General features: G+C 33.1%; 1 protein-coding gene across 1 annotated transcript; it reads right to left on the reverse strand.

Annotated features, from left to right (window-relative positions):
* Positions 1–12,459: 12,459 nt before the first annotated feature.
* On the reverse strand, positions 12,460–15,684 carry LOC139840897 (uncharacterized). Its single transcript, XM_071831138.1, has 6 exons — positions 14,900–15,684; positions 14,576–14,784; positions 13,384–13,585; positions 13,196–13,281; positions 13,011–13,102; positions 12,460–12,858 (listed from the first exon to the last, which is right to left on the reverse strand). The coding sequence occupies exons 1-6, from the start codon at positions 15,188–15,190 to the stop codon at positions 12,635–12,637; spliced, it is 1,104 nt and encodes a 367-aa protein (XP_071687239.1). The 5' UTR covers positions 15,191–15,684; the 3' UTR covers positions 12,460–12,634.
* Between the last annotated feature and the right edge of the window lie 11,016 nt (positions 15,685–26,700).

Consider the following 26,700-nt stretch of genomic DNA (forward strand, 5'->3'; position numbering starts at 1 on the left):
TCGAGGATTGCCTTATGGAATGCATCTAAACAAACTATTTAGGCACCTCAAAATCACAAGTGATGACTCTCTTCCACTCACTCATAAACCAATCCTACCATCAAAAGCAACAGGAGTATCAACCTCCAAACGAAGAAGAACCACAAATGAGGCAGGAACAAGCAGAGGAGGTATTGAGATTTTAGACAGTGAAAATGAAGAAGAAAATGAACCGGTGAGGGATCTTGGGGTAAATGCCAAGATGGATAAGATCTATCAAACTCAAATCAAAAGTCTGAAAAAGGAATCAAAAATGAAGAAGTTACTTAAAGGAGTGATCAGAAGTTTTACATGTAGGTCAGGAAATGAGGAGGACGATGAATCAAGTGAAGAATTCTAACAAATTCTCATAAAAACCTTTTGTGGATGAATGGTTGAATGTTGTGTTTTGAGAACTTTAATATGTGTGTTTAATAAAGTATTTGTGTGCGCTTATTATATGCCTTTATTCAAAAAATCCAAGCATGTCAGATTTGTACACGGCTGATCTACGGTCGACCGTGATTCTAACCGTGTGTGTTTTGTACCAGCAACGAGGTTAAATTTTTTTTTTCCACGGCTTACATCACGGATGACTGAAGCCCTACTATAAAATAAACCTTGCAAATCATTTTTTGTCCTATTAGGGTAAATAACATCCCTCAATAAAGAATTGACTAGTCAACCAAAAGACTTTACTCATTTAACCTACCTCACTTATGGAAAAGTAAAAGTACTCCCTAGTAGCTCTCTATAAATACTAGCATACTCAACCAAAACTCATACCCACCTTCACTAACCCTAAAAACCCACAACCAAATCATGAGACAAATTGTCGGAGGAAGAGAAGTGTCAACACATCAACTCTTAACCTATTCGCTGGCTAACTTCTCTAATGTGAATTGGAATGTCTTTCTCAATCTTTGAGGACCTTTATATCCTCTTCATGTGAATGAGTTCTATGCAAACTTCCAATTCCATAATGATATGAAGATATCATTCACTCTCTATGGCAAAAGCTATTCCTTGACACTTGAAGAATTTGGAAACATCATGGATGTTCCAAGTAACGGGATCAAATTCTTTCTCAACCCAAACTCATTTGATGAGTTTCCTGAATGGTTGGAAAAAGAATGTGTTCTTGAAACACTGAGTGAAGGACCACTCAAATTTGAGTCCATCAACAAAGAGGGTTTCTTAGTGCATCACCTCGCTTCAGCATATGATCTATGGCAACAGATCATCTCCATAAATGTATATGGAAAGGTGAATTACTTTGGAGAATGAATGCAAATGAGGTTACTCTTTTGTGGTGTCTCATACACTCACTTAAGGTAAACATTGCATTTCTGATGGCATCTAGAATGTAACAGGCAGCTCGAGAACCACTCTTGAAACTACCTTATGGTCTCCACTTAACTAAACTCTTTGCTCATCTCAAATTGACGACCTCCTATCACCATGCTGCTCAAGTATCGTCATACCCGATTTGCAGAGCTTCAACCAGACCATTTGTTGAACCTTCTCTTGATAACCCTCCAAACTTTAACCTCCTTGCCACCTCAGGATAAATCAGTGTCATTCACGAAAATGTTCTAAAAATCAGACGACATCTAAACAAGCTAGAAGGAATTATAAGAGACACTCATCACTATATTCACTTCAAGAAATAGGCTAAGGCAATTTGAAGAATGCCTACCTATGCTTCCAATTTATGTGTCTTCCATGCATATCTTCATATATGCATTACTATGTTTCGTGCTTAATTTGAATAAAATGAGTGCTTGTTGTGTTTTAATATATATGTTTTTTCAACGTGCACAATTTAAGGGGGAGTTTTGTTCTAAGGGCGAGCTTAGTTTCAGGGGGAGCTAACCTTTTTGCTTCGACAAAAGGGGGAGAAAGATGGATACACGTGATTGTTAACACTTGCGTATTTATAGCAAAATGTCCCTCATCACTTGTATGATTTGTCATCATCAAAAAGGGGGAGAATGTTGGTTGAATGTGGGTTAATACACTAAATGATAAACTTAAGTATGATTAACCAAAGTGTAATTAACCAAAGAATATGTTTTGATGATGACACACACACACATACACATAAGTGATGACTGACATCTTAACATAAAACACGCAAGGTCACTAATCCATACTTTATCTTGCAAATGACCAAGTCAAACATAGGTTAAAGAATGAAATTAAAAGTTCAGGCAAACACACGGTCGAGGTACGGTCGACCGCATAGTCAACCGTGAAACCCCAAACTGAATTGCAATGAAGTTTTGTGAAAACAAGTTGCACGGTCGCCACCACGGTCAACCGCAGTGCGACCGCAATTTCTTCTGTCTCAAATTTTGACCAAATAAAGTTTGACTAGTTCCCGGCATCTATAATTCATGAAACCTTTCTAAACATACTTAGGACAGATGCTCTCTCCATACTCAATTGAGTCTTGGTCATAAAAACACTAATTATGATTAATTACGCCTAATGACATCTTAATGACAAGCTAACCAAGATTAGGCATAACACATAAGTGTTAATAAACAACTTGTGATCTTAATTCTTATCTAGATATCTTTATTATGATCATCAAGTATCAACACACGCAAGCCAATATCACTAGAACAATGATTGCTATTAAAAAGGGCTTAGTGATTAATTAAGGCTAAATGAAGAACAATGATCTCAAGGTTAAACTAGAAATGACTTGTAATCCTAAAACACACTTAGATACATTTAGGATGGTCACCAAGTCCTAACTAGAGATTGCTCTTCCCTTGTGCATGTGTTGGATATTAATGTGTGCTTACACATTAATCATGAAATGTGTTATATTGCACATTATACTTATTAAGTGCTTGAATTATAAGTTGTACAAGTATCTATATGATATATCTTAGAATAACTATCTCTTGCTATGTGAGTATTACTTGCTACTTGCTAATATGCTTAATACTCATAAACTTGTCAACTTAATATGTTTGCCATGTGCTCATTAGTTAGAATTTAAGTAACTAACTTACTCCAATAAAGTGTAAAATGGTTCACAATAGTTAATTATCTATTTGGTCTAGTCTAAGTAACTAAGTATGATTGCTTGTTTAATAAAAACTTAACCTTAATGTCTCTACATACTTCATGATTATCCTATAGAGACATTATTCAATTAATCCCTAACTAAACTCAAATAAAACATGACTTGAGATTAATTGGAACTAGGAAGTTAATGATATAGTGACTAGCCTTTAGAATTGAACCAAGAGCATTGAAGTGACTAACCAAGTCTTGACCAATCTGAAATTTCCCTAAATATCAATCAAGACACTTCTCCAAGAATGTTGGGTTTGCCACTTTTGGAATGATTAGTCACTTTCATGCAATAAGACCAAATCTCACACACTTAATGCATATAGTACTTGTATAGGGTGTTTGGTTTCTTTTGCAGGTGCTAGAAGGAGTAAAGGTGCCAAAAAGTGGTGTTCAAATCTGAGTCAAACGGCTATACAACGGATACCAATTTTGGACTGGAGCACGCACGGTCGCACCACGGTCGACCGTGCTGGGAACCGTGTGTCAACGGCTATTTTTTGAATCTCACTATAAAAGGCAAACATTTGAGTTCATTTGAAGCTGCCCCTCTTGCACATTTAAAAGGCATATCTTCAGTGATCACAAGTGCATCAATTAATACTCAAATGTGATCAAGTAAGAGAAGATTCTATGATCTTATTGATATAGAATTGGGTTGTTGTAAACTTACTAATCAAATTCATTTATCATGTGAGTTTACTTAATGTAATGTATGTCCTAGTATTGTGTTAGGATCATCATTGCAGAGTGTATAAGTCTTGTAACTTCAATTAGTGGAAGCATAGGCTAGCTTAGTGATCTACTTCCTTAAAGGGACTTAGGAAGTTGATTAATCTTATTTGGAGATTAATACTTGTCCAAGGTGAAGACAAGTTGATCTAGGTTAGAGTTGATCTTTCGAAGGGATAGAAAGATTAGGTTTGTTGTCTACTAAAGAAGATTGAAGACTTGTAAATCGGATCTCCACCGGGTTTGGAGAAAAGTGCTTAGTGAAGCAACAAATCCCGATCAGTGTAATCGGGGAGTGGATTAAGGTGGATTAGTTAACATCCACCCGAACCACTATAAATCCTTGTGTCTATGTTCTTTACATTACTTCATTTATCATTTTGAACATATACACCACACACATCAAGTTTGAGTTGAATTGGTTGATCAACGTAAAATCGAATTTAATGATCAATCGAAAAATTGTTAAAAACGTATTAAGTAACTATTCACCCCCCCCCCTCTAGTTACTTACATAAGTTTTGCACCATATTTTTCAAGGCTACAATTCGGGCACGTAGTTCGTTGACTTATTACTCCGGGATGATTGTCGGTAAGAACGGGCGAATGAATAAGGTTTAGAATTGTGGATAGAATATAATCGTGTCGAACTACTCTGAAAATGAGGCTGAAAATGGTGTTTCGGATAGATTCGCCGGTAAGTGCTTCAGGTTCTTCGCCAAGAGGGCAATTTGGTTGGTGGAAAGGATCGCCTTCTTCGCGTCTCCATTGATTAAGTCGACTACGAACCCATCAGATGAATTGAGGATGGCTGATTGATTGATTCATTCTGGTGACACCGCTTTCGGAGCTTAGGTGAATATCCATGTCGGAATAGCTGTCGGAATAACTATCGGAATAGCTATCGAAATCTGAGGGACTCGAACTGGTTGAGGGATTCATCTCATACGATCAGATGAAGGATTTTCGATAAGAAATAGATTATAGGATGTAGAATAGTACCCTGCAATACATAATTTACATATGCATATATAATACTAAAATTCCATAAGTTACGGAGGAATCTACGGAAGCTGTCAGGCAATGGTAACAATAACAGATACGCTAAGATATGAATTTATCTATACACTGTCAATGCAATAGAGGCAGTAAGACATGTCTAGACTAAGAATGATAAGCAGGTAATTTCTTAAGGATGATAAGTAGATGATTTTCGACACGAAATGATAAGCAAAACTTTTGACATGCAGACGAAGTCCAGACTCACTAATGCATCTAAACAACTATCAGTTAGACACACTAATGCAAGACCTGGTTCGCTAAGACCACCGCTCTGATACCACATGAAGTGACCCGTCCTAATCCATCTGGACGAATACATTACATTTGGTTACATCGCGAGGTACTTGACCTCTATATGATACTTTTTACAAACATTGCATTCGTTTTTAAAAGACAAACTTTCTTTACTTTATAAGTTGACGGCATGCATACCATTTCATAATATATCCCAACTATAATTGACTTAATAATAATCTTGATGAACTTGATGACTCGAATGCAACGTCTTTTGAAATATGTCATGAATGACTCCAAGTAATATCTCTAAAATGAGCAAATGCACAGCGAAAGATTTCTTTCATATCTGAGAATAAACATGCTTTCAAGTGTCAACCAAAAGGTTGGTGAGTTCATTAGTTTATCATAATCGATCATTTTCATCATTTTAATAGACCACAAGATTTCATATATTGTCACGCGTAACTCGCGAATTAAAATTCATTCATATGGATTAAACACCTGGTAACCGACCTTAACAGGATGCATATAGAATATCCCCATCATTTTGGGACTCACATCGGACATGATAAATCGAAGTACTAAAGCAGTTCAAATTCTCTGACTGGGGCTTGTTAGTGCTCATAGATCTATCTTTAGGATTCGCGTCAATTAGTGGCAATTATAATAAACACCAATTCTTAGGCTACCAAGCTAAAAAGGGGCATATTCGATTCGATAATCCAACCATAGAATGTAGTTTCGATTACTTGTGTCTATTTCGTAAAACATTTATAAAAGTTCATGCATTCTCAGTCCCAAAAATATATATTGCAAAAGCATTTAAAAAGGGAGTAATGAAACTCACTATACTGTATTTTGTAGTAAAAATACATATGACGACATTGAACAATGCAGGGTTGACCTCGGATTCACGAACCTATATCATTCATATATATATTAAAACATATAATCGTAGAATCACATAATTCCATTTATATAATATTTATATATTAGTAGTTTTATAGAATTTTATAATAAATTCCATTTAAAAATGTATGTTTATATTATATCTTAAATTATATATATATTATATATATATATATATATATATATATATATATATATATATATATATATATATATATATATATATATACCTATACATTTAGTTATATTAATATATATATATATATATATATATATATATATATATATGATTAGTATTATATAAAAAAATCATTAGTTTGTTACATGTAAATATTTATATAAGTATTGTTAATAATTTTTGTTATATATTTGTATGAAATATTAATATAATCCGAATATATGTGATAAGTGTACTAAATATCTATTTGTTAAAATGATAGTTTTGATAATAATGATTTATTAACAATAATAATAATAACTTCATTATTAATGATTTTACTAATAACAAAAATGATAATAATAATTTTTAATAACAATGATACTAATAATGTTATTAATATTACTAATAATAATAACAATCATAATAATATTAAAATGGATTATTGCTAACAACTCTGCATTATTACATTTTTGAAATTCTTTCGAATTCAAGCTTTTGATTAAATGATACAAGAACAGAGGGAGTGAGCTTCTCTTTATTTATTTATTTTTTGTTTTTTTAATTAAAATGCAGAGATCATTTATAATAAACGATTTTTGTCTGGTAACGATGATTGAAATAGACATATACTAATCCGACAGAAACAAATTTCATTTAAAGTTGATTGTGAAATTAACAGATTCGTATTTTATTTTCTTGACTTTAATGTTTTTAATTAATAAATATATTACTAATAATAATACTTTTAGTATTATTAGTAAAAATAATAATATTATTATTAATATCAAAATAATATTAATATTATTAATAATAATGATAAAAGTAATAAAATCATTATAATGATAATTTTAAATAAAATAATAACTTTTAGTAATATTAATAATAATAATAGCTAAAATTATAATTTTATTATTAATTATAATAATAATGATATAAAAACTAAATTTATCAATTCTATGTATATGTATTATATTAAAATAATAGTATACTGATATTACTATTATTATTAATATAAATAATAATAGTGAAAGTAGTAATAATAATAATAATAATAATAATAATAATAATAATAATAATAATAATAATAATAATAATAATAATAATAATAATAATAATAATAATAATAATAATAATAATAATAATAATAATAATAATAATAATAATGATACAAATAATAAATTGTATTATTTTCTAATAATATCCATAATGATAGTAATGATTTTAATTTTAATGATAATAATAATAATAATCTTAATCAAACTTTTATTACTCATTATAATATAATAATGATATTATTGATGATAACAATAATATCATAACAATTTATATGTATCAACTTTTCTATATTATCTATTGAAAATAATATTATGACTAACACTAATTTTAATATTCATATTGATATTATTGATAGTAATGGAAGTAATAATATTAATATTATGTGTTTAACTTGTAGTTACATTTAATATATTACATTACCTATTATTAATTATGTAATATTCATATAACATGTTCGAATATTTAATACAATATACATAGTATCTTAATTGTGTACAAAAATTATATATATATATATATATGTATATATATATATATATATATATATATATATATATATATATATATATATATATATATATACATATACATAGATTCATTTTAATAACAGCATGATTGTTTTTGTATCATACTTTACACTTTTGATTCTAATGTTTAAAGTATACTTTATTATTTCAAAATATTGTATATATACATATATTTATATTTATATGTACATATTTATTTATAAACTAGTGTTCATGAATCGTCGGGATTGGTCAAAGGTTAAATGATATCCATGTAAACAGTTCACAATTTCTGAGACTCAACATTATAGACTTTGCTTATCGTGTCGAGATCATATAAAGACTAAGTTTAAATTTGGTCAAAAATTTCCGGGTCGTAACATTTTTGACCCAAGGTGCAATTCCGACCTATTTGCACACTTAACCCTAATAATGGGTCAACTTCACCAAAACCCTATCTCTAGTCATTTATGGTCTTAATACCCATATAATCACAAGGTTATCGCATTTTTATACTACCAAGACAATTTAGGTCATCAAAGACCCGTTTTACCCATTTCGAGGTTTACACACCCATTTGGGTCATCACATACTCAAATAACACCCAATTACATAACATCTAGGTGTGCTAGTAGTTAACTAACCAATTTAAGACTCATAAACTCATTTAGCATTTCAAAACCCTAGGTTAGTCATCTTTGAGTCCTCATGACCCAAACTTACCCAAAAACTCTCAAATCATTAATAAATGGGTTTTATGTTCATCTATAACCCAAACCCTAACCCTTAAACAATTAAGACTAGGAAAACAAGGTTAAGACTTACCACTACAATCGAAATGTAGCTAGTGAGGAGATGAACAACCTTAATACTCGAGCTCTAACCCGAAACAAGCTTCTTCCTCTTCGATTTGAGCTTTCTCACACAAGAATCACACTCTCTCTCTAGAATTTAAGTGGAAGAGGCGTGGTAGTTGAAAGTGGAGTGAATGAGGTTCCACCAACTGATCTTGTGGTCTTAGATTCGTTCAACAAGTGAAAAGACCAAAATACCCATTTAAATATCTAAAACAAGTCAGCTGGCCCGCCAAACCATTTGGACGGCGTCCAAAGAGTCTGGACGGCGTCTAGCCCTTCACACTGGGACGGCGTCCCATCCTTCTGGACGGCGTCCCAAACAACTGACGAAAACTGGTTCTTACAAAAATATAAAATTGAAGAGGAAAAAAATTGAATGTCAAAAAATAGAGGGGTTAAAAATAACGAAAAAGGGACTTGAACTCGCGCCCTCCCCCTTACCAACCACACCTTAGCAATTGATCTAGGATATTGCTTGTATTTTAATGGTGTTATGTGACTTGCGATAGAAAAAAAACAAGGTGAAATGACCAAAGAGCCCAAGGGAACAATATAGGCTTCGATAAAACACCAACATGACTACTATACGAATTGTTTACAGTGTTACAAAAATAACTGCAGCGATTGTTATCTGCACCAAATTTAGCTAGCTAACTATATACAGACCGAAATAGCGAAAGATATGTAATACAAAATTATAGAGCGGTGTACGAGCTAACCAACACCAACACGATTACTTGAAGGCAAAACGAAGAACCCGGATGTCATTCAAGACTCTATTTCTTAAATCTTTTTGAAATCCAACGAAAGCTTTTGAGCTCGATATCATTTAAAGTTGTGGTCGTGTCCCAATTGCCCTTACAGAAACTTTTTTGTTTCGATTTTTTCAAATAAAGTAGCCGCACACCCATTTTGTAGCTTGCCAAATGCGACTCCCCGGAATAGATTTAATGACATGATTATCGTCTGAAAATTCCTCTTCAATGCTTCCAATAGATGTACTCGAAAAAGCCCTACCATCGTAAAAGCGAATCCCATAATGCTTTAGAATGCTTGCGGTTGATGACTATGTGATTTACTGACTCCCACTATGCTTTTTAGTATATATATATAGATAAGTTGTTCTATCGTGATATCATGCCGATCCACTATCCAGCTTCAATGATTAGTTATTTTTCAATTTCTTTAACACATGACTATGTTTCTCGTTCACTATTGTTTGGTGGGTTAATTCTTTCCTTAGAATGCCCATAAGTGAAACGACAATATTTTGTCCAAGAGGTTCGATCTCTAGATGTCTCAGACGAAGTTTGTCGGATGTTTTTTTTTTTTGCGATATCTTGCCGATTCACCATCCAACTTCAACGATTTGTCGGATGTTTTTTTATGGTACGAATAATGACTTGTTCTACGTGTTCAGGGTCACACTTTTCATGCGTGTAGGGGCGTTCGGTGGGTTAGGATTTCATATGGGACTTGGAGTTGCTTCAGGTTATACCATATTGTCACGAGTTCAGCTCATCAATATTAGAAGGTTTGGTTAGTGGCCTAGTTTGATTGTGTGTGTAGATCCATTAGAAAAAAGTTAGGTTTAGGGTTTCATATGTAATTATGAAATCATTTATTATTTATAGATTATAGATGAAGCATTAAATCTAATTATCATATTAACTCTTAGACAAAACTTATAAATAGTACCAGGAACGTTTTCGTCCTTTCACTTCTTTTTTTTTTCCTCTTTTCCCACCTTTTTAAAATTTTTCAAAAAAAACCTCACACTATTTCCAAAAATTAAAATCTGACCCCCCAGCAGGGTAAAGTGTCAAACACCTATTTTCATAAACAATCTTAACTAAACTCCACCCAAATATTTAACGGGTTATATCTTCTCGCTCGCAACGAGTTAAATTTTTCCGGCACCATCGTTAAACTCGAAATAATTTTAGGAACACAATGTCACTAACTATACGCAAAACGAACGCTTTTTAAAAAACGCTAAATATTTGAGGTACTTTTCATACACGTTGATTTTGCGTTAAATTTTTAAAAGTCCGCAATTTCATAGCGAAACACGGAGATGCACATATATTGTTAATTTAAAATAGCATTTAAATCTTTCACGGATTATACCTTTTAGTTCGACTCGAGTTGCGCTTCAACGACATTATCATTAGCCACGAAATAATTTTACAAACTAAACGCAATAAAATAAATTGAAAACCGAACCCCCGCCGCGAAGCGAGGTTCGTAAGCTAGTTTAATCCAAATGGATGTAAGCTTACAATTGAACTTGGACCACTAACCAAATCGTCTAATAATCAAATTTCAATTAGCGATTTACCTTTTGATGATTACCTCGGGTTTTCTAATCACTAAAGCAAAAAACAAATTTTAACAAAATTTGATTACACGGCAACGTCTTTTGAAGGTTAACGGAGATGGTGTTTAATTATTCAGTTATTGATCATATACGTGTGCTAACAAGCAAAATTCAATACAATCGACTTCATTGTAATAATTTAGAATAGGGATTATCACTAAAAAAAAGTCTTTTTTTTTTTACTTTTTTTTGCGTTAGAGCCCAAAAAAAAAAATAAAAAATAAAAAAATTTGTCAATTTGCCCTCGCAAAGAGCAAGGTGTCTTGCTCCTTGCGTCCTTACTTCCACCTGAGAGCAAAGAGCAAGGAGCAAGGAGCAGAGAGCAAGACACCTTGCTCCTTGCTCCCAGGTGGAACCAAGGACGCAGGGCGCAAGGGAGCAAGACACCTTCGCTCCTTGCGAGGGTAAGTTGACAATTTTTTTTTTGGACTCTCACGCAAAAACGTCAAAAAAATAAACTTTTTGGTGATAATCCCTTCAGAATAATAAAGTTTTAAGTAAACAATTTTGATCAAACACGTAAAGTGACTGCCATATGTACGTATTTTATTTTTTTGTTGATGTAACTTCTTTTAACATAGCAACTGGAAGTCTGGAACTTTTAAATCACTGCATTTAGTTTTCATCACAAAAGTAATCAACGGTTGTCACTAAAAAATAGCAACTCTCGAACAATTTCTCTTTTTTTTACGAAAAAAAATTAATCACGAATTCATCCAGCAGATGAAAAACCAAAAGTATTACAAAAGGGAGCAGTGACAACTAGTGCAATAAAAACCCATGAGGACTTTTTATTTTCAAAACTTTTAAACAGTTTGTTAAGATATAAGCAGTGAAATAAAAACCCATGAAATTCTTGTTATGTCCACTTATGCTGGTAAAACATATATTTCCCTCCATATTTCTATTTTTACATGTTTAAAAGCAGGTACAGTTTACGTGTTTAAAGAAGCTGATTACTAGAATGTTCCTGTGTTCTGATAATCAACATAAAAGAAAAATTTTTAATCCCGTCATCCCATAATGCATAATAAACACTCCGAGTCGCAATCTATAGTTAAGGGCAATCATAGCCTCATAGGTGCAACAATCTGAAGTGGATCAAACCATAAAACTTGTAAATAGAACACAACAGAAACCAAGGATACCTACTAATTAGTTCACTTACTATTTCTTTTTCTTATAATAAATCACAAACAATTAAACAGAGCAGTAAATCCATAAATATAAAGGAAGCTCCCGACTACTCCTATTACTATTACTATTACTAACTAATCCATCAAACCTCAAGTTTATAACATTACAAACACATCACCAGGACACAAAAATACAGCCTGCTGCTTATCACTCACTCGCTCATAACTTTTAATACATTAAATACCAAAAAGTTTAAGATATCCCGGATAACTTCTTTTTTTTTCCCTTGTTTTTATAAATAAAACTAACCCATCTCTATATTTATATCTAATACTGCATCTCTAACCCTTATTGCCATCTTTTTTTTTCCTGTCTCCCACTTGATATTGTAGTTAAAAACGTTAACTTGCCACCACAATGGGCACGATACATACTAGAATAATTTAGAGTTACGGCAAATTCAAAAATACCATTATCATCATCATCATCATCTACGGGAAAAGAAAAGAAAATCTGGGTGATTGACCTGAAGGGTTGCCAGCCAATTGTCAGCCGCCTGCAAAAGAGGACTCAGCAACGTGCGTTCATTGTTGATCCACAATGGTGCTTTTAACTTATATGAAGCAAGACCAAACACAGGTAACGAAATTTTCGGGGGGCTATCTGTGTCAACAGGATGCATCACAACGGGTGGATGCTCACATTGATTGCCTACAACAAAGCAATTATAAATAGATTAAAATAAGAACATGCTATAACATGTAAGGACCTGCATATTATTATGTATATGTGTGAATAAAAGAAAATAAAATATGATAAACATTCAGACTTGTAGTAGAGTTGTAGAAGCAGAATATACAAACCTTCTACAGGTGTATGAAGAGCATGAAATGTGAGAAAGCAAGCATCGAGATCTTTCAATGTTGGCCCCATTGGAATCCTATAAATTGGATACCTATTACAGCACCCCATAAGCCAATTATTCCAAACATGTTTTATGTGTGATAATTAAGTTTAAGAATGTAAAAAAACATCATGAGGGTCATACCATGCCACTGATAACCAACTAGAAGGTAGCAAGTCACAACTGCTAACAGTTTTCAATTCAGGGAAGCAGATAGCAAGATCAAGTATCTGTGCAGCAAATGAAATATAAATATAAAATAAGTTTAAATGTAAGCAAAAAATGTATAGAACATGTTAACATTTTGTGCAACTTTATGCCAAACAAATAACCTTATCAGTCAAAGGTTCCCGGCCCCATGGTTGATTGCGCTCCAGATACTCAAATAAGAGACAACTTTGAAGCCTTGCAGATTCACCCTCGTCTTGAAAGGCATGTTGGTAATTTATATCACTCTTTGGCAGCTCATAATCACTACTTGCATCACTACTTGAGTCCCTGTATGAGTCAACATCACTGTCCTCGCTATGTTGCCTATCATTTGCAAACCAAAAAAAAAGTTTTAATAAGAGAGGAATGTGAATAACATTCACTCACAACATATATAAGAACTCGATAAACCAAGGTTAAGATACAACGCAGAAAAAGTAAGAAAAAGATATCATCTTTAGCAATACATTGCATAAAACAATATGATTCACATCTTTAACTATATTCTTGATACTATATAGAAAATGATGACAATGATATAATAAAAATGTTGGACAAGGGCAGTGATTATCTTGTGCTTCATACTTTGTCCTATCTAATAGTATCCAGATACTACTATACTAGACCTATATAGAACACCTAAAACCTTTTTTATGTGGCTAACTGTTTCAATTGGCTCACCTTGCTTATTGTATGCAAGTGTGATGATTCATCAACGTAGTTAGATTCTTTCCCCATTGTCAACATATCTGTGGATGTCTGATCTTCATATCAGACAAATAGAGTTTCTAGATCATAACCATATTCCAAATGTGGTATATGTTTTAGTTATCTCATGGGTGGGTAAGGGTTGAAGTTTTTAGGCCTTCTAATTTATATTTGTGCCATTGGCCCATTACAGTGATTAACATAGTAATTATTGTTTTCCAGGTGACTGCAGTGTTTAATTCCCTTGTAAACTATACATGATTCAGATATTGTAAGATTTTAACTTATTTATAATGTACAATTTGAGGAAATAGCTAACTTTACAGCGACATTTGTACCATTCACGTGATCTTCTAAACTTGGGTATCAAATTACATATAAACTCCCTCCACAACTATATTACAGTTCGCGATGTATATATCCTACTACGTTCACAGGCCAGATTACTAACAGAACGACCATTTCTTTACACGCTAAGCTCTAATATGCAGAATACTATTACATACAACAAACTAAGATGCATAAACCAATATACCACACAATCCAACATAAATATAAAAATAAAAACCATCAGGATCAAGCCCAAACAGTACCATTATATTATACCTGGATTTTGCTGATGACTTCAAAGGGTCCATGTATAACTGAATACCAGACAAGTAAGGTACATAATACTGAACCACACTATCAGAATCATTCAATATTATAGGAACTCCAGCACCATAAGCACTCCACTCTTTAAAAGACTCCCACAGATCACCGAGCACAAAATACGGTTGACGTTCATCATGCATCCTCCACCCTTTCATAGCTCTCTATAACAAAGTAATTAATAATATAAAGCAGTGAAAATTTATGAATGTGCTTAGATTAGATATCAATTATTAATTAAAATTAAAAAAAAATAGGATCTGAAAATGAGAATTGAACCTTAGAAGGATACTGAGCAGGAACAGAAGGCCTAATCGAATCCAAAAACCGTTCCAGATTACAAACCGGAGACGGAACCGGAGATTCAACAGGTGACGTCTTCGACGGCATCACAACTCTATTCTCCAGCTCCTCAGGGACGGACGCCGGCGTAGATTGAGCCGGAGTGACGTCACTTTGAGCTCTTCGAAGATTATCCTGATTTTTACGATTACTTCTAGCTTTCGCCGGATTATAAAACCTATCTTCTCCACCACGACTCCGTCCAAACTGTAATCCAGCTCCTAACATCTTCTGTAAAACCCTAAATTACAACTCCTAAATTAATAAATCCAAATTAAGATTCGTAAACCTAATCAAACACGATTAATTTCGACAAACTTATATTCTCTAAGATGATTTTGATTCAACTTTTAGTCTAAACTGAAGAATCGAAACACAAACCCTAAGGCTAACAAGACAACGCGTTATTTGACGATGATTTATCGCATAACAACGGTGAGCTAATATCGATTAATCGGTTGGAGGATTTGAAAAACCCTAATTATAACTTGATAGATTGGGGAAATCAAAATTTACGGATGATGAAATGATGAATAATTGGAAACGAAATTGATTGTGGGTGGATGATTGAGATTGAGTTTGAAATTGTGAATGTGATGCGGTGAAGGGAATGGGAATTGAGAAGGGGAATCGGAATGGGGGAAATGAAAGTGATTGGGAATGAAGAATTTAGATTAAAATCATCAGTGTCTGAAGAAAATGGATGGATGGATGGATGGGTAGGCGAAGATGTAATAACTCTTAATTTTTTAACTAATACCAAACAAAAATTAAATATAAGTATATATACATATTTGACAATTCGATAACTACATGTTTGATACTGTAATAATCATTATAAAATTATGCACGGACTCTATAGATCATCTAAAATCAATCATCAATATATTAATAATATAAATAAATAAATATAATTATTTAATAATTATTATATTATTATATTATATTATATTATATTATTATATTATGGGGGATGATTCTCACACACACTTTTTTGATCCTCACACATCTATTTTAACTTTTTACTCTTCTAATAATACTTAATTGATGTGTGAGGATCAAAAAAATGTGTGTGAGAATCATCCCCCTTATATTATATATATATATATATATATATATATATATATATATATATATATATATATAAAAGAGGTGGATAACTACGTAGTTTTAGCTATATCGTATTGCCGTTTTGAGTTTGCGTTCAAATTACAAACGCTCCCTCAACTTCGGCTATATTTACACAACAGCCCCTCAAGTTTACACTTTTTCAGGGATTAAAAGTGTAAATATATAATTTTATTAGAATAAATAAACTAACTCCACCCGAATTTATAACGAGCCCTATCTTCTCGCTCGGTGCGAGTTAAATTTTTCCGAGACTACCGTTCAATTCGGAAAAATCTTACGAACCCAACGAGACTAACTATACGCGAAACGGACAATTTTTAAAAAAACTCTAAACACAACTACAACCCGTATCTTCCCGCTCGCCACGAGTTAAATTTTTTCTACGGCAGCGTCAGACTCGAAATAATTATATGAACAAAACGAAACTAACCACGTTCGAAACGGACACTTTTAAAAAAACGCTCAACACAACGACATCCCGTATCTTTCTGCTCGCCGTGAGTTAAATTTTTCCGACAGCACCGTTACACTCGAAAAAATTTATTGAACAAAAAAAAACTAACTACGTTTGAAACGGATACTTTTTAAAAACCGGTGAACACAAGGACATCTAAAACGGCGCTTAACACACGGGCTGTGTTCCCCTCTGTAAATACACAACGCTACGTTAATTATGAATACGCAGCCGGAAAGCCCCGGCGCAATGCGCGGGCCGGTCCGGACTAGTTATGACTATAATTTAGTAAGAATACTAACCAGATAATTGTTAAGAGAGTATTTCAAGTTTAAATAGGCGCATGCTTGTCTGAGTGGCCACACCGAGTTGTCCAATGAAGTACACAACATTGTCTCAAATCCTGACTATGTCAAATTATTCAGAAATGGAGTGTAACTAGAGGGTGCATATAATGCGCAATTCACCTGGTACCAGATCTCGCACTCGGAGACTTGATTACCCGAGGCTTTACCTTCTATGGGAGAATCAATGTGCTCGTTCATGTGAGAGTTTCATTGCTTACTAAAATAAAATAAAATAGAATAAAAAAACTCAATTAAGAGACAATCAAACACACCATTACATTTCTAGAATGATTATTGTATTAATGTTTTAATTAATTTTAGGGCTTTGTCTTGTAAAAAAAAAAAAAAAATTATACTCATTATGTAGGTTTGATTTAGTAATATTATAACGTAATTAGAATTCAATTCAATTGAATCTAATTATACGGTCTTAATCCAAGTTTTTGTTAATAATGACCGAGTTTCTTTTAGGTTGATGATGATAAATAATGATAGTGATCAACGATTGAGTTGATGGCATATTTTGGTGAAATCTTTATTTAGAAAAGCGACATCTAAATGCTATTGAGTGGTGGATGGACCCATTAGTTAGATGGGTGGTTGATTTTCATTTGAGAATGGTTCATAGGCGATTGTGATGGCTAACTCATATTATTGTCGCATCGCATATCCAAAAGGATCATCCTACTCATCAACTTAATTTCCATTCTTTTAAATACAAGAACACTCAATCTCACACTTACGAAGTATAAATATTAAATATATTATTAATTACTATTACTATTATTATTAATTACAATTGTATGATTAGCGAGTAGGGATTGTTAATTGCTATTCATTTTAAGTTAATAAATTCATTTTAAGTTGATAAATATGTGTAGTGGTTCAACCTAATGATCCAGTAGTTTCCTTATGGTTGTGAATGTTTTATACTCGGACTGAACCAGATAATACCCGAACTAGACTGAAACCATAATTTTTTGGAAAATAAAAACCGTGGACCGGACCATTTATACATGGTTCGGTTCGGTCTGATTCTAGCTTCGGTCCATGTCGGTTAGATTAGGTACCCGACCCATTTATATTGTTAAAAAACTAATATATATTATTTCATTTCCATATTTAGAAATTTACATCAAATAACAATCGATATATAACATGTATAAATGAAAAAACTTATACAATCGATATACAAAACGCATACATTATTAAACCACCGATTTATCACTAAATTAGGAGTTTGTATTATGTGATAATCGATATATTGATTTGAGTTTTTGTGATTACATCAGTAGCAACACCAACTATAAATAACCATCTAGACAATAACCCTAATGGGCTAAGTAAACCAACGGGCCGTTATAGAACACGGGCTAACAATACACATATGAAATATAATTTGTCTAACATCCCCCCGCAGTTGTAGCGGGAGCAGAGCGGACGCTCAAACTGGATCGGAACTCATCAAAAAGCGCTGTGGGGAGACCATTGGTGAAGATGTCTGCATACTAGTAGCGAGATGGAACATGAAGCACACGAACATGACCCTTCATCACAAGCTCTCTAACAAAGTGTATGTCTATCTCAATGTGTTTGGTGCGCTGATGTTGAACTGGATTGCCGGATATGTAAACTACACTAACATTATCACAGTACACAAGTGTAGCGAAGAAAAGAGGGCAGTGAGGCTCACGAAGAAGATTACGAATCCAGCATGTCTCTGCAACAGTATTGGCAACACCACGTAGAGGGACAGCCTGCCCAGTCAGCATCCGAGTAGGCAACCAATGAAGTGGTGGAGGAGGTGTACAACTGAAGGCCAAGTTCAAGAGTACCCTGAACATACCGAATGATCCTCCTGAGTGCAGCTAGATGAGGCTCCCGAGGATCATGCATGAACAAACATATCTACTGCACAGCATACGCGATATCTGGTCATGTAAAGGTAAGGTACTGAAGTGCGCCAGCAAGACTACGATACGCAATAGGATCCTTAATTGGGGGACCAGATGCGGTAAGTTTTATGCTAGTATCAATCGGGGTCCTATTGGGATTACAATTACCCATGTCCGCACGCTCAATGATCTCATATGCATACTTCTTCTAAGACGGAAACATCCCAGAAGGGTTGCGAGTGACCGAGATGCCCAAAAAATAATTCAACGAGCCAAGGTCTGTCATCTAAAATTCCTTGTGCAAGGAGGCAATGATCCGCTGAAGAAAAACTGTCAAAGAAGCAGTCAAAATAATGTCATCCACATATAATAATAAGTATGATGTGTCTGCACCCTGTTTGTAGATAAACAGGGAGGTGTCACATCTACTGTGCTGAAAACCAACACGCTGAGCATACCCGTGAGATTTATTTCCTAAAGCCGGATTGCCCCGGGGAAGGTTTTACCGACCCGTATTCAGGACCCAGGTCCGAACGCCTGCCCCTTGGGATGGTTTAAGGTTCGGATCCCTGTAATGTGGTTCAGTTTTTCTGCCCAAAAGCGCGTTCGTGCGTGACAAATGAGAGTATTCGATGTTAACAACTTGCTATAAAAAAGATATGTGCAGCGGACGGACTTATATACTAGTATAATAAATATATAACATGTGATCAATTTGTTCATCGAAGGCTCGGAGGGGGAGCAACCCGATCGACCGCTCTGGCACAAGATTTATTAATGGATATTGATGATCGTGGCTAAACAATAAGAATAAGATAGATAGTTTAACCTTCTCGGTTAAACAAGAATAGTGCTAACCTTCTCGGTTTAGAAGAAAAATAAAACCTTCATGGTTTTAACAAGAGGCTACAGCCTTTTTTTATTATCGAATCAAAAATAAATAAATAAAAACTGAATGACCGAAGAAAACACCTAGAAATATAAATACTAAAATAATACTACGTACTAGATAAATATGGAAATAAAATAACTTCTTCCCTAAATTAAAGGAAGTAAAATAATAGATAACTATAGGGAATATTATCAATGACAATACTCCAGAATATTCTAGCTTGACTCCAACTCATCTTGAGATGTTATCCTTGTCCACGCTTGGAAACCATCGGCCCATTTTTCCTTTTATTAAACGATGGCCTATCTATCCAACATGGAACATATATTGGGCCAGCTCTTGCTATTGGGCTACAACCACTGATGACATATGCATCATCCTCCCCTTCTTCAAAAAGACTCGTCCTACAGTCTAGATAATCGTCACCTTCACCAACATACGGGAACAATTCCGCAACATTAAAATTGGCCGAAATATTGTAATGATCCGGGACTTCAATTTTGTATGTGTTAATTTTTTCCAACACACAAAAAAGATCAAATGTCTCATCTTCACTCTCATGACCAATTGACATTTTCAACCCGTCCTCTTGTGACTCGTCTTCCTCTTCCTCGCCGTCGGTATCATAAATAGGGACGGTATCTTCAACCACACAAAGATCAGAAACGTACTCCATGTTAAAAACTTGGTCAACCGAATCAACAAAGTCATCCGGTTGAGGCTTTCTTGAAAAGTCAAGATTGTCAAGTTTCATCTCTATATAACGCAAGAGATGTTGCATGTCTTCCAACTCTTGAATCTTGCGATTCAATCTCTCGAACTCATCTTGTTTAGCCATGCCTGGAATCAGATACCACATAATGGATATTGATGATCGTGGCTAAACAATAAGAATAAGATAGATAGTTTAACCTTCTCGGTTAAACAAGAATAGTGCTAACCTTCTCGGTTTAGCAGAAAAATAAAACTTTCACGGTTTTAACAAGAGGCTACAGCCTTTTTTTATTATCAAATCAAAAATAAATAAATAAAACTGAATGACCGAAAAAAACACCTAGGAATATAAATACTAAAATAATACTACGTACTAGATAAATATGGAAATAAAATAACTTCTTCCCTAAATTAAAGGAAGTAAAATAATAGATAACTATAGGGAATATTATCAATGACAATCCTCCAGAATATTCTAGCTTAACTCCAACTCATCTTGAGATGTTATCCTTGTCCACGCTTGCAAACCATCGGCCCATTTTTCCTTTTATTAAACGATGACCTATCTATCCAACATGGAACATATATTGGACCAGCTCTTGCTATTGGGCTACAACCACCGATGACATATGCATCATCCTCCCCTTCTTCAAAAAGACTCATCCTCGAGTCTAGATAATCGTCACCTTCACCAACATACGGGAACAATTCCGCAACATTAAAATAGGCCGAAATATTGTAATGATCCAGGACTTCAATTTTGTATGTGAATTTTTTCCAACACACAAAAAAGATCAAATGTCTCATCTTCACTCTCATGACCAATTGACATTTTCAACCCGTCCTCTTGTGACTCTTCTTCCTCTTCCTCACCGTCGGTATCATAAATAGGGACGGAAATCTTAAATGGTCGTAATAGTGTCCATCCTAGAGCAATATTACTATCAGAACCATTCAGTGATTGACACGTGTATCCCGTGAATTTCGGACATTCTACGTCTATAAATAGACCCCCTGGATTGTAGTGATCCGAACTTTTCCATGTTTATATATATATTCAGTGTTGTAAAAGTCGTCCGACTTGACTGACGCGTCGGCCGATGCGTCGTTTTTTTGGGTTCTCCGTCCCGTTTTTTCTGAAAACGACTCAAAAGACGGTCAGAGCTAAAAGTTTGGTCAAAGTCTGTCAAAGACCGTCAAAACGGTCAAAGTCAGTCAAATTTTCGTCAAGATTTGATATATTTTAAAATTAGGGTTTGTTTTCATATTTTGGGCCGCTCTTTTCTCTGTGTCCTTACTGATTATGTACTCGGTAACATTAATTGAGTTTGAAGTTTGATTGTTTTTAAATTCAAGTTCTTTTTTAAGAAATTTATGGTACATAATCAACTATTTTACATATATATAAATATATATTTAAGAAATTATTAATAAAGTCAACGTTGGTCAACGACCGATGCGTTCCCGACTCGTCCCCCGACTCGGCCGACGCGTCCTTTTTAGGTCTCGACTGATGCGTCCCCGACTCGCGACTTTTACAACCTTGTTTATATTAAATGAAATTGTTATTTACATGATTAAGTGTTTCCAACATGTTAAGCAATCAAACTTGTTAAGACTTGATTAATTGAAATAGGTTTCATATAGACAATTGACCACCCAAGTTGACCGGTGATTCACGAACGTTAAAACTTGTAAAAACTATACGATGACATATATATGGTTATATATATAGTTAACATGATTTTATTATAAGTATGTATCTCATTAGGTATTTTAACAATGAGTTATATACATAAAAATGAGACTATTAATTTAAGAAACTCGAAAACGATATATATAACGATTATCGTTATAACAACGTCTTACTAGGTACATATGAATCATATTAAGATATTGATACACTTGGTTAATTATGTTAAATGATAAGTAAATATATTATTAAGTGTATTAACAATGAAATACATATGTAAAAATAAGACTACTAACTTAATGATTTCGAAACGAGACATATATGTAACGATTATCGTTGTAACGACATTTAACTGTATATACATCATACTAAGATATATTATATATCATAATATCATGATAATATAACAATTTAACATCTCATTTGTTATAATAAACAATGGGTTTACAACATTCAACAAGATCGTTAACCTAAAGGTTTCAAAACAACATTTACATGTAACGACTAACGATGACTTAACGACTCAGTTAAAATGTATATACATGTAGTGTTTTAATATGTATTCATACACTTTTTAAAGACTTCAAGACACTTATCAAAATACTTCTACTTAACAAAAATGCTTACAATTACATCCTCGTTCAGTTTCATCAACAATTCTACTCGTATGCACCCGTATTCGTACTCGTACAATACACAGCTTTTAGATGTATGTACTATTGGTATATACACTCCAATGATCAGCTCTTAGCAGCCCATGTGAGTCACCTAACACATGTGGGAACCATCATTTGGCAACTAGCATGAAATATCTCATAAAATTACAAAAATATGAGTAATCATTCATGACTTATTTACATGAAAACAAAATTACATATCCTTTATATCTAATCCATACACCAACGACCAAAAACACCTACAAACACTTTCATTCTTCAATTTTCTTCATCTAATTGATCTCTCTCAAGTTCTATCTTCAAGTTCTAAGTGTTCTTCATAAATTCCAAAAGTTCTAGTTTCATAAAATCAAGAATACTTCCAAGATTGCAAGTTTACTTCCAAGTTTTCTAAATCCATTCCAAGTAATCATCCAAGATCAAGAAACCTTTGTTACTTACAGTAGGTTATCTTTCTAATACAAGGTAATAATCATATTCAAACTTTAATTCAATTTCTATAACTATAACAATCTTATTTCGAGTGGAAATCTTACTTGAAATTATTTTCGTGTCATGATTCTGCTTCAAGAACTTTCAAGCCATCCAAGGATCCTTTTGTAGTGACCCGAACTTTTCCATGTTTATATATATTAATTGAGATTGATATTTACATGATTAAATGTTTCCAACATGTTAAGCAATCAAACTTGTTAAGACTTGATTAATTGAAATATGTTTCATATAGACAATTGACCACCCAAGTTGACCGGTGATTCACGAACGTTAAAAGTTGTAAAAACTATATGATGACATATATATGGATATATATATAGTTAACATGATACTATGATAAGTAAACATATCATTAAGTATATTAACAATGAACTACATATGTAAAAACAAGACTACTAACTTAATGATTTTTAAACGAGACATATATGTAACGATTATCGTTGTAAAGACATTTAATGTATATATATCATATTAAGAGATATTCATACATGATAATATCATGATAATATAATAATTTAAAATCTCATTTGATATTATAAACATTGGGTTAACAACATTTAACAAGATCGTTAACCTAAAGGTTTCAAAACAACACTTACATGTAACGACTAACGATGACTTAACGACTCAGTTAAAATGTATATACATGTAGTGTTTTAATATGTATTTATACACTTTTGAAAGACTTCAATACACTTATCAAAATACTTCTACTTAACAAAAATGCTTACAATTACATCCTCGTTCAGTTTCATCAACAATTCTACTCGTGTGCACCCGTATTCGTACTCATACAATACACAGCTTTTAGATGTATGTACTATTGGTATATACACTCCAATGATCAGCTCTTAGCAGCCCATGTGAGTCACCTAACACATGTGGGAACCATCATTTGGCAACTAGCATGAAATATCTCATAAAATTACAAAAATATGAGTAATCATTCATGACTTATTTACATGAAAACAAAATTACATATCCTTTATATCTAATCCATACACCAACGACCAAAAACACCTACAAACACTTTCATTCTTCAATTTTCTTCATCTAATTGATCTCTCTCAAGTTCTATCTTCAAGTTCTAAGTGTTCTTCAAAAATTCTACAAGTTCTAGTTACATAAAATCAAGAATACTTTCAAGTTTGCTAGCTCACTTCCAATCTTGTAAGGTGATCATCCAACCTCAAGAAATCTTTGTTTCTTACAGTAGGTTATCATACTAATACAAGGTAATAATCATATTCAAACTTTGGTTCAATTTCTATAACTATAACAATCTTATTTCAAGTGATGATCTTACTTGAACTTGTTTTCGTGTCATGATTCTGCTTCAAGAACTTCGAGCCATCCAAGGATCCGTTGAAGCTAGATCCATTTTTCTATTTTCCAGTAGGTTTATCCAAGGATCTTAAGGTAGTAATGATGTTCATAACATCATTCGATTCATACATATAAAGCTATCTTATTCGAAGGTTTAAACTTGTAATCACTAGAACATAGTTTAGTTAATTCTAAACTTGTTCGCAAACAAAAGTTAATCCTTCTAAATTGACTTTTAAAATCAACTAAACACATGTTCTATATCTATATGATATGCTAACTTAATGATTTAAAACCTGGAAACACGAAAAACACCGTAAAACTGGATTTACGCCGTCGTAGTAACACCGCGGGCTGTTTTGGGTTAGTTAATTAAAAATTATGATAAACTTTGATTTAAAAGTTGTTATTCTGAGAAAATGATTTTTATTATGAACATGAAACTATATCCAAAAATTATGGTTAAACTCAAAGTGGAAGTATGTTTTCTAAAATGGTCATCTAGACGTCGTTCTTTCGACTGAAATGACTACCTTTACAAAAACGACTTGTAACTTATTTTTCCGACTATAAACCTATACTTTTTCTGTTTAGATTCATAAAATAGAGTTCAATATGAAACCATAGCAATTTGATTCACTCAAAACGGATTTAAAATGAAGAAGTTATGGGTAAAACAAGATTGGATAATTTTTCTCATTTTAGCTACGTGAAAATTGGTAACAAATCTATTCCAACCATAACTTAATCAACTTGTATTGTATATTATGTAATCTTGAGATACCATAGACACGTATACAATGTTTCGACCTATCATGTCGACACATCTATATATATTTCGGAACAACCATAGACACTCTATATGTGAATGTTGGAGTTAGCTATACAGGGTTGAGGTTGATTCCAAAATATATATAGTTTGAGTTGTGATCAATACTGAGATACGTATACACTGGGTCGTGGATTGATTCAAGATAATATTTATCGATTTATTTCTGTACATCTAACTGTGGACAACTAGTTGTAGGTTACTAACGAGGACAGCTGACTTAATAAACTTAAAACATCAAAATATATTAAAAGTGTTGTAAATATATTTTGAACATACTTTGATATATATGTATATATTGTTATAGGTTCGTGAATCAACCAGTGGCCAAGTATTACTTCCCGATGAAGTAAAAATCTGTGAAAGTGAGTTATAGTCCCACTTTTAAAATCTAATATTTTTGGGATGAGAATACATGCAGGTTTTATAAATGATTTACAAAATAGACACAAGTACGTGAAACTACATTCTATGGTTGAATTATCGAAATCGAATATGCCCCTTTTTATTAAGTCTGGTAATCTAAGAATTAGGGAATAGACACCCTAATTGACGCGAATCCTAAAGATAGATCTATTGGGCCTAGCAAACCCCATCCAAAGTACCGGATGCTTTAGTACTTCGAAATTTATATCATATCCGAAGGGTGTCCCGGAATGATGGGGATATTCTTATATATGCATCTTGTTAATGTCGGTTACCAGGTGTTCACCATATGAATGATTTTTATCTCTATGTATGGGATGTGTATTGAAATATGAAATCTTGTGGTCTATTATTACGATTTGATATATATAGGTTAAACCTATAACTCACCAACATTTTTGTTGACGTTTTAAGCATGTTTATTCTCAGTTGATTATTAAGAGCTTCCGCTGTCGCATACTTAAATAAGGACGAGATTTGGAGTCCATGCTTGTATGATATTGTGTAAAAACTGCATTCAAGAAACTTATTTTGTTGTAACATATTTGTATTGTAAACCATTATGTAATGGTCGTGTGTAAACAGGATATTTTAGATTATCATTATTTGATAATCTACGTAAAGCTTTTTAAAACCTTTATCTATGAAATAAAGGTTATGGTTTGTTTTAAAAAAGAATGCAGTCTTTGAAAAACGTCTCATATAGAGGTCAAAACCTCGTAACGAAATCAATTAATATGGAACATTTTTAATCAATAAGAACGGGACATTTCAATTGGTATCCGAGCGTTGGTCATAGAGAACCAGAATTTTGCATTAGTGTGTCTTATCGAGTTTGTTAGGATGCATTAGTGAGTCT

The sequence above is a fragment of the Rutidosis leptorrhynchoides genome, chromosome 4, assembly GCF_046630445.1.
Source record: "Rutidosis leptorrhynchoides isolate AG116_Rl617_1_P2 chromosome 4, CSIRO_AGI_Rlap_v1, whole genome shotgun sequence".
NCBI lineage: Eukaryota > Viridiplantae > Streptophyta > Magnoliopsida > Asterales > Asteraceae > Rutidosis > Rutidosis leptorrhynchoides.

Coding starts and splice junctions, on each gene's coding strand:
- LOC139840897 (XM_071831138.1), bottom strand. CDS start 15,190: ATGTTAGGAGCTGGATTACAGTTTGGACGGAGTCGTGGTGGAGAAGAT. Junction 13,586..14,575: donor AAGTCATCAGCAAAATCCAG/GTATAATATAAT, acceptor TGCAAATGATAG/GCAACATAGCGAGGACAGTG. Junction 13,282..13,383: donor GGGAACCTTTGACTGATAAG/GTTATTTGTTTG, acceptor TTTGCTGCACAG/ATACTTGATCTTGCTATCTG.